The sequence below is a fragment of the Lygodium microphyllum genome, unplaced genomic scaffold (assembly GCF_053477565.2).
Source record: "Lygodium microphyllum isolate KBCC unplaced genomic scaffold, Lygodium_microphyllum_v1.1.10 scaffold_205, whole genome shotgun sequence".
In the NCBI taxonomy this organism is placed as follows: Eukaryota; Viridiplantae; Streptophyta; class Polypodiopsida; order Schizaeales; family Lygodiaceae; genus Lygodium; species Lygodium microphyllum.
Window position 1 is genome coordinate 127,396 of NW_028229688.1, and position 9,449 is coordinate 136,844.

The 9,449-nt window shown below is 40.4% G+C and overlaps 1 protein-coding gene across 1 annotated transcript; it reads right to left on the minus strand.

The window, feature by feature from the left end:
- Nucleotides 1-1,971: 1,971 nt before the first annotated feature.
- On the minus strand, nt 1,972-3,050 carry LOC148008300 (uncharacterized). Its single transcript, XM_087674331.1, has 2 exons — nt 2,809-3,050; nt 1,972-2,527 (listed from the first exon to the last, which is right to left on the minus strand). The coding sequence occupies exons 1-2, from the start codon at nt 3,048-3,050 to the stop codon at nt 2,143-2,145; spliced, it is 627 nt and encodes a 208-aa protein (XP_087530457.1). The 3' UTR covers nt 1,972-2,142.
- Between the last annotated feature and the right edge of the window lie 6,399 nt (nt 3,051-9,449).

The following is a 9,449-nucleotide window of genomic DNA, read 5'->3' on the forward strand; positions in this document are numbered from 1 at the left end:
AAGACTAGATAGACTATCATTAGGTTGAGAAGATTGGACTTCAAGATTACAAAGATACCTCTTCAACATCCCTAAATCACATGCACTTTTTTTATGTGACACCTTCATGTGAGTCTATAGTGTCAAAGTTTTAAATCTCATTTCATGAATAATATAACAAAATATAGGATAATTCCCCAACAACCTCAATGTCTTAACCACTATATTCATAATTTCTCCATTTTTGCAATCAGATCTTGAGAAATTTTTAGAAGATAATTCCACTGAAAATGGGTTGAAAGTAGATTGTATTGATATATAAGAAGTAGTCTCAAAGCTAGTTAAGAGGCAATGAAGGTATGAGTAGTTGATGGCTCCACAACCTATGATTTATCCTTTATGACCTCTGCCTCCTCCTAGACTTTAGTCTTTCATACCCACCACTCTTATTTCAGGTAAGGATGATATTGTTGACGAGCTTGTAAAAGATATGAAACATTTCAAGATTAAGGTGTCTTTGAAAGATGTTTATGGGTAAGCCATTCTATCTTAGGCATTGCCTAGAAGAGTCTATGTATGCATATGCATGTGACGTGATAGCATCGACCATGAGCACAAGGATTGTGAGGCCTTCAAAGAGGCTCATAAACAGAATTTCGTATTTGGAAGGATGGAAATATTCGTTTACAAAGACATGGTAGCTTTTTGTACTCAACTTTGGTAAAGAAGGAATACAATTTTTTTTAAAGGCATATCTATGTGGACATCTTATATAGATATTGAGACCTAAAACGGGCCCGACATTGGCTCTAAGGCACTAGCCCATGCCTCACTACTCACCTAAAACCATCCCACATGACCTCGGATCCAGGAGCATCTCTAAGACCTTTGTGTTTTGTACAGTTTTGTAGTCCAATGAGTAATTCTTTTCCCACTCCTCAAAAGGTGTCCCTAAACATGCTCGTGTTATACATCACATAGCACACACATAGGGATCACCCCTCAGTTGATCATCGCAGCTCCACTACGCTGTCGTAGAGTTCGTGCAAGAGCTGCAGAACACGGGGTTCAAGGTACAACAAGAAATAAAGACTATCAAGAAGAACTCAATATCACAATATTTGATGCCACACGGGGTTCAAGGTACAGCAAGAAATAAAGACTATCAAGAAGAACTCAATATCACAATATTTGATGCCAAGTTCATTATATTGTTTGTCAAATATTTTACGACATGTATTGTGCTCAGATCAGTAGCAGTTTCTTCCAGAATTGATTTCCAGGCAAACTCTCAATGGCCATGAAAGCAAAATAGCCCACAGTACAGAAGTGGGGATCTTTTTCATATTCAGCTGCATCCAGTTCCTGCGGTGCTATCCCATGAAGAACTTAGGGAGTAAATACACTCGGATGGGCTCCAAAAGCATGATCAACAGAGGAAACAAAATGCCCACGATGGGAATCCAAGTGATGACAAAGCAAATGAGTAAATAGACCTGCTGCAGTAGCGTGAACAGGACTTTTGTCTTGAATGGAACGGCCTCCACGAATGAGGCATGCTCTCTCTCAAGCACTTTGTCGACTGGGGGCAATGATCAAAAGCAGCAGTCATCGCCCTCCAATATCGAAGTCAATTTAGCTTACTCCATCGGATCTATGCAAACATTTAGTGACTGCCAAATCCTTTCTCAGGAGAACGCATAGCTCCTGAATTCACTGAATGACTCCATCAAAAGTCAGTGTGAATACTTCAGCTCAAACATCATATCTGTGTAAACCAATATTCAGGTTGAAAGATGTTGAAACTAGGAGTGGAAGACTGTGATGCCATGCAGCATTAAAAAAACTTGTTTTTGATGTGCTTTGATGCTCTGTAAGGGCTCTTTAGAATTGTATCTTATGTCAAAACTGTGAATTTTGGGATCCAGCTGAACCAGAGGCAATACAGCAACCATCGGAGGACCAGGTATGATTTACTCCATCACCCGCTGATGCAGCTCAAACATACACCGATGATACTCTATAACCACAGCTACCAGTTCAGACGATTCATTGTGAAGCACTGCATATGAATTGCAGATATCAACGGTGCCATCAGAAGATATCGAGCCTAGCAGAGTGCCAATGACACGATCGGTCTGGTCATTGCGCCTGATGTACGAGTCACAGATGTTGAAAAGGACAGTGAGATGGAGTTTGGCCACCGCCCCTTCCTCTGTCTCTGAAATTATTATCGCGTCCAAAATTTCTCCCATTTCTGTTCATGACTTCATTGACTCTAAGTGTTCTCCCTTCCAGTACCTCACCATCCATGTCATTGATTGCCTTTGCTGCTGAACGAGGATTTGTAAACGTGACAAAACCATATCCACGAGAAGAACCAGACTTTGGATCAAAGATTATCTTGACAGCCACAACAGAGCCGAACTCTTCGAATTTCTCCCTCAGTGCATCCTCTGTGGTCTCATACGACAGGCCTCCAACGTACACAGAGCTCTCGTCATCAATTGTCTTCTTCCCGCAACCACCATAGGAGATCGCCAACGCTCTATAAACAGACACTCTACGAGCTCACGCACTCAAGATCGTCGCTGCGGCAGTCTCTCCCTCCTTCCCCGTAATAGATTCAGAAGTACAATAATATATTTAAGACCGGGAGGAATTTGTCGGATCAGGTCGGTCAATGAAGCAGCAGCTCGATCTCGGAAGAGCCCTTACAATATCATTCTCCATTACATCTTGTTCATAGTGGTCTCGAGGGAATTCCTGCCTTTCGAGTGTATCCAACAGCCGCCAAAACCATCAAGAGATTTGAGAGGAACTGCATACCCAAAGACTGCATTGCCTGGTTCATCAAGTCTTACAGCTGCCGACTGGACACCACCCCTCTTGCAAGAATACCAGCGACTTCCAAGAAGCCATGCTCGCTTGGCTTGGACATATTGAGGGGCTTCTGCTGCGCCCGGCACATCCAGCCTTGAGTTGCCATTTTTCCCCAAAAACAGACTCGGGCCCCAGTTCCTGACGGGCCATAGCTTTCTCTGAATTCGTCTTTTTTTTCCCTCGTCCATTCGAATTCTTCCCCAATTAGCATTACCCCCCCCCTTCCTTTTCGTCACACGCTTCTCTTTTCCCTCCCTTCACGATTCAAAAAGCTCCTTCTTTTTCTAGAAAAGCTTCTTTTTTTTCCCAGGAAAGCGGGCCATTTTAGCATTAACCACACCTTTTAATATCAACCAAGCTTGCAAATCACTTCATTGTCAATATAGTTAAAGATATTTTCCCATGGCCCTCACGACAATTAGGCGACCTTAGCAAAGCCTACACGTGTATTTCCATAATCGAAAACCATGTGGTAAACGCCCATGAAAACATCACCAAGAATCCATAGAGGCCCTGAAGGAACATCCAGACCCATAATCCCACTAACACATTGCATTTCATTACCCTCTCCAACTTTCAAGATATACTACTCAAGCGTAAGATCAAAATGTTTCCCTCCTATCGTAAAGGTCACTGTGGGCATGGAAGAAACTTGGTCACACTCCACAACACTCTCTCCATTCAGATTCGGAAGGCATTCGCACATCTTGCTAAGATACGCTTTGATAAGCTCTCCAGACTCATCAGTGATCAGTTGGTTCTATGCCCATACTACTGCCATTTCACACATAGTACATCCAGTTGTAGATGTTGGAAACATCCTCACAAAGCCCATAATCGACATATCTTGAAATAAGTGTAGCTCATGAGATTACATCTCGAGTTACCAGTCTACCAAAACTCCTTGTTTTTCTCTGTCTCGAATGCGCAGCAATACAACAACGCCCCTCTCCTACACCTCGAGGATTGGCCCCAAGATGCACCATGAATATAAAAAACATTCGAAACAAATTCCACTCTTTTGATAAATGATCTAGGAGATGATAGATAAAACTCACCAAATAACTCTCAAAGGAACCGAATATCTAGCCCTATGGCTTGGGATACCTCACACTCTCAAGCATTAGGCATCAATTATACAAAGAGGTGCTATGCATCCAGAATATGATACCATATGGTGTATCAATGAAGGTGTGAATATGACCATCGTTCTCAAACGAATATTCATTGAAAATCAGCAATGTGAAAGTGTGAAGACAATTCTTTTTATGATTTCCTTCTACTACGCGATAGTGCTTCGTTACTTAGGGCTAGCACTGAGCTTCCTCATGCTACTAGTCCCTTTAATTTTAAACAACCATGAAATCTATATGACATGCACCATGAACGTACTTCAACCACTCAACAACCCCCTACTCCCTACCATTTAAAATTTTACATGTGTTGATAGGTGTAAGGCATGGTTTTTAATGTATTTTTCTTTATTCAAAGCGATAAAAACTCATTCTAACAAAGAAATGGAGTTGAAGTAAGGATAACCTCATGCTTCAACTCCATCATACGTTCACACACATTAATCTTGTTTTTTGTTATTTTTATATTGCAAAAAACCTCATTTTTTCTTTTTTTCCTTTTTTTCCAATTTATTTATTGAAAATTATTGATAATTACTGATTTTTTGGTTAATACTGATTACTCTTATAGGAAATTATTTTCTTAATATGGTTAATTCCGTAGGAATGGCAAATGCACACCAAAAACCCAAAAACTGCATATTTCTCCTTAAACCGCCTAGTCTCGAGTTTTGCGTGTTTTGCATACAATTGTTATACGACTTATTTTTTTGTGATTCTTTCAACATGACTAATCAAAGAGAGGATTGGCAATCAAATCCAAGTATTACTAACTATTTCAAACAATAATGAATCATAAAACTGTAAAATCTACATTTTTCTCATAATACCGCTCATTTATGACGCGTGTTTTTCAAAGTTGGAGGCCCACTAATGCTCTTCCGCAGCCGCTCACAATCTTTTCAACTCCGATTCATGTCTCTTTCCACTCTCGCTTCATGGTTTGACCAAAAACATCCATCTCAGCCCATTCTCCTCTATTTTACATTGATCCATAGGAACAGCCTACTAGAGGAGAGAGGAGAGAGAAATATTGAAATCAGATCTTGCTATAGAATGCATCAAAATCGATCATTTCTGAAGCTATGGGGAGCGAGAAAATGGTGGAGATTACAACCCTGATGATTCCTCTCATGATTTGGTCAAGAAAATCATTTTTTTAATCATGGAAGGGGCGTCAACCCCCCCTCCCACTTTTTGCAATTTGTGGCTTTTCAAATCCAAGCCACTAAACCAAGCTTAAGATTTGGTTTTAAAATAACCAGTTCAAGTTTTTGCTTTCATACTTTTTGCCAAGTGGTTTTTTCACTTTTGAGGGGGCAAACACACTCGAAATTTAGATCCACCTAGACGATTGGCTTCATGATGTCAAAATCTATAAAGTTGGCCACCGTCATACACTTGTCGGCTCATGGATCATATAGCTGCTTCATAATACAAAACCTTGCGAGGATTAAATGGGGGTTCAAACAGACTCATTCTAACAAAGAAATGGGGCTGAACTGAGGCCAACCTCATGCTTCAACTCCATCATATGTTCACACACATTAATCTTATTTTTTGTTATTTTTATATTGCAAAAAACCTAATTTTTTCTTTTTTTCTTTGTTTTTTTTCCAATTTATTTATTGAAACTTATAGATAATTACTGATTTTTTGGTTAAGGCTAATTAGTCTTATAGAAAATGATTTTCTTAATATGTTTCATTCCATAGGAATGGCAAATGCACACCAAAAACCCAAAAACTACATATTTCTCCTTAAACCGCATAGTCTCGAGTTTTGTGTGTTTTGCATACAATTATTATACGACTTATTTTTTCGTGATTCTTTCAACATGACTGATCAAAGAGAGGATTGGCAATCAAATCCAAGCATTACTAACCATTTCAAACAATAATGAATCATAAAACAATAAAATCTACATTTTTCTCATAATACTGCTCATTTATGACACGTGTTTTTCAATGTTGGAGGCCCGCTAATGCTCTTCCACCACTGCTCACAATCTTTTCAACTCCAATTCATGTCTCTTTCCACTCTTCCTTCATGGTTTGACCAAAAACATCCATCTCAGCCCATTCTCCTCTATTATACATTGATCCATAAGAACAATCCACTAGAGGAGAGAGGAGAGAGGAGAGAGAAAGATTGAAATCTAATCTTGCTATAGAAGGCATCAAATTCGATCATTTCTGAAGCTATGGGGAGTGAGAAAATGGTGGAGATTACAACCTTGATGATTCCTTGTCAAGATTGTGGGAGAGAAGAAAGGAGTCTCACTTGTAGCTTTCTTGCTTGCACAATGGGGGAATACACCAAGGGTGGAGGCTGAAAACAATTTTCCTCTTCTTAGTTGTGTAAGCCAAAAAGAACTCAAGTACATAGAAATAGAAGAACCCTATATATGGGTCTCAAACAAAACTCAACTAACTAAGGTGGCATACTAACTGAGCCACGAACTAGAGTAGATAAGGATAGCTGTCATCTAGCTATTATTCATGGGCAGTGTACCAACCGCATCTGCAACTAACAAGTCGGTGACATAAATGCACAACGGTCACCTTGGCATATCACGAGTGGAGCTCGATATCTCAATACTCCCCCTCGAGCTCAATCCCAATTCCTCCACACCAAGCAGGTCTCTGAACTTGCGCAGCTTCTCCGCGCCCAATGCCTTCGTGAATATGTCAGCTACCTGATCCTCTGTGCTGACATAAACTAGATCAATAAGACCTAGTAAAACCCTCTCCCACACATAGTGATAATGCACCTCAATGTGCTTTGTTCTAGCATGATAGACTGGGTTATTTGCCAAGTGTATACTGCTCATGTTGTCACAATAAATGACAACTGGCCCATCTGTAGGCTGATGCATAGCATAAAGTAGCTTATGCAACCAAGCTACCTCACATGTAGCCATTGCTGCACCCCTGTACTCAGCCTCTGTGCTCGACAAGGCAACTGTAGGCTGTTTCTTGCTGCTCCAAATGACTGCAGCACTCCCAAAAGAGAACACATATCCACTGGTAGATCGTCTATCAGAAATACTACCAGCCCAATCAGCATCAGTGTATCCATGCAACTGTATCTGAGCCCCAGTCTCATAAAGTAGTCCATACTGCAATGTGGACTTCACATACCTGAGTATGCATCTAGCCGCATCTAAATGCGGTTTCCTTGGAGCCTGCATAAATTGACTTACCAATCCAACAGCATAGCTCAAATCTGGCCTAGTAATAGTCATATAAATCAAACTTCCTACTATGCGTCTGTACATAGTTGCAAAAGCTCACTTGCATCTGCGCTCAGCTTCACATTCTGCTCCAAAGGAACTGAAATAGGCTTACAGCCTGTCATCCCATATTTGGACAGCATGTCCAATCCATACTGCCTCTGTAAGAGCCATATCCCACTTGGTGATCTAATCACCTCAATGTCCAAGAAATAACGCAGCTCTCCCAAATCTTTCATCTCAAACTTCTGCTTCAATAGCATTTTCACATGAAGGATATCTTCATCACTGTCACCTGTGATAATCAAATCATCAACATAAATGACAAGCAGCATAATACCTTTCTCTGTTTTTCTCACATAAAGTGAGAAATTTGCCTTGGAAATCTGAAAGCCAATAGTGAGACAAGATACTGTCCTATCTTGTTAGACCATGCTCTAGGTGCTTGCTTCAAGCCATACAATGCTTTCTTCAACCTGCAAACAAACTCAAGATGAACAGCATGCACATAACCTGGTGGCTGCTCCATATATACCTCTTCTTGCAAATCACCATGCAAGAAGGCATTCTTTACATCCATTTGATGTAAAGACCATCCCTTTGATGCAACCATAGCAATGACTGCTCTTACGGTTGTCATCCTTGCAACCGGACTGAATGTTTCATCATAATCAATCCCATATGTTTGTGCATACCCCTTGACTACTAATCTTGCCTTGTATCTATTCACAGAACCATCTGCATTGTGTTTCACCTCATAAACCCATTTACAACCAATTGCATTCTTATCTTTAGGCAAAGGTACCAATTCCCATGTAGCATTTGCTTCCAAGGCATCCATTTCTTCATCCATGGCTTTCTCCCATTTTTCTTTTCCCATGGCTTGCTCAAAAGAAGTGGGTTCTGGTTCTTGTATCACTTTGACCATATATGCATAGTGAATGGCTGTAAATCCATCATATTTCAGCCTATCCATAGGAAACCTAACTCTGGTAGACCTGTGCAAAGTAGGTTCACTCCCAGGTGCTCTCAAAACATCCCTGGTCTTCCTTACTCCAGGTGTAACAATAGAAGGAATACCCAACTCATCATCAATGCTCTGTTCTGAGCCACTGGATTCACTATCCACATAAGAGTGACCTGCATTCACATCAAACATGGGCTGATCTACCTTCTCTTTTCCTTTTCGTGATACATGAATACCACTATCTGCATTGCTTTGAGAAGATTCTCCTGATCTCAATCTGCCTGTCCATGGCGAAGAATGTGAACCACTGCTAGAGGATGCTCTAGGTCCACTAATATTTTGTGACTGCTGATGTGAGTTCTGTGCAGCATTACCATTTTGTGCATCTACATCATTAGTCACATTTACTGGTTTATACCAGCTACTCATCTCATCAAAAACAACATCTCTGCTCACTGTAAACTTACGAGTAGAAGGGTTATAGTATCTATACTCTTTCTGCTGCAAAGAGTAACCAATAAAGATGCACTTCTCAGCTTTTGGATCCAACTTGGATCTCAACTCATCTGGCATATGAACATAGGCAATGCAACCAAAAATCTTCAAATGAGAAATATCTGGTTTCCTACCAGTATACCTCTCCTCTGGAGTCATGCCATGTATTGCTGCAGTGAGAGTCCTGTTCATTATGTAGACTATTGTAGCAACTGCTTCAGCCCAGTAAAAATGTGGCAAGTCTTTTTCGTTGAGCATGGCACGAGATACCTCTCTAATATGCCTGTTTTTCCTTTCTGCAATTCCATTTTGTTGTGGGGTATGGCTGCATGAATATTGCTTCTTTATGCCATGCTCCTGCAGGAACCTTGCAAACTCATTTGAGAGGTACTCTCCCCCTCCATCTGACCTTAGGCATTTTATTTGCAAGCATGTTTTTTTTTCAACCATAGCTTTAAGAGTTTTGAAATGCCCAAAAACTTCACTTTTCTTTTTCATAAAATACACCCAAACTTTTCTGTTATAGTCATTAATAAAAGTGACAAAATAATGACAGCCTCCAAGAGATGCAGCCTTAGTAGTCCACACATCAGAGTGGATTAATTCCAATGGCTTCTTACTCTCTTGAAAATGTCTAGGAAATGGTTTCCTTGCCTGTTTTCCAAACTGACAGGCTTCACATACCTTATGCATTTCTACAACCTTGAATTTAGGCATTCCTGCAAGAATATTTTGGGCCCGCATTGATTTAAGTCGC

What these genes read in the sequence shown, in the direction of transcription:
- LOC148008300 (XM_087674331.1), bottom strand. Translation starts at nt 3,050, where the DNA reads ATGGACGAGGGAAAAAAAAGACGAATTCAGAGAAAGCTATGGCCCGTC. An exon ending in CCAGGCAATGCAGTCTTTGG is followed by an intron (nt 2,528 to 2,808) that starts GTATGCAGTTCC and finishes GTCTGTTTATAG; the next exon opens with AGCGTTGGCGATCTCCTATG.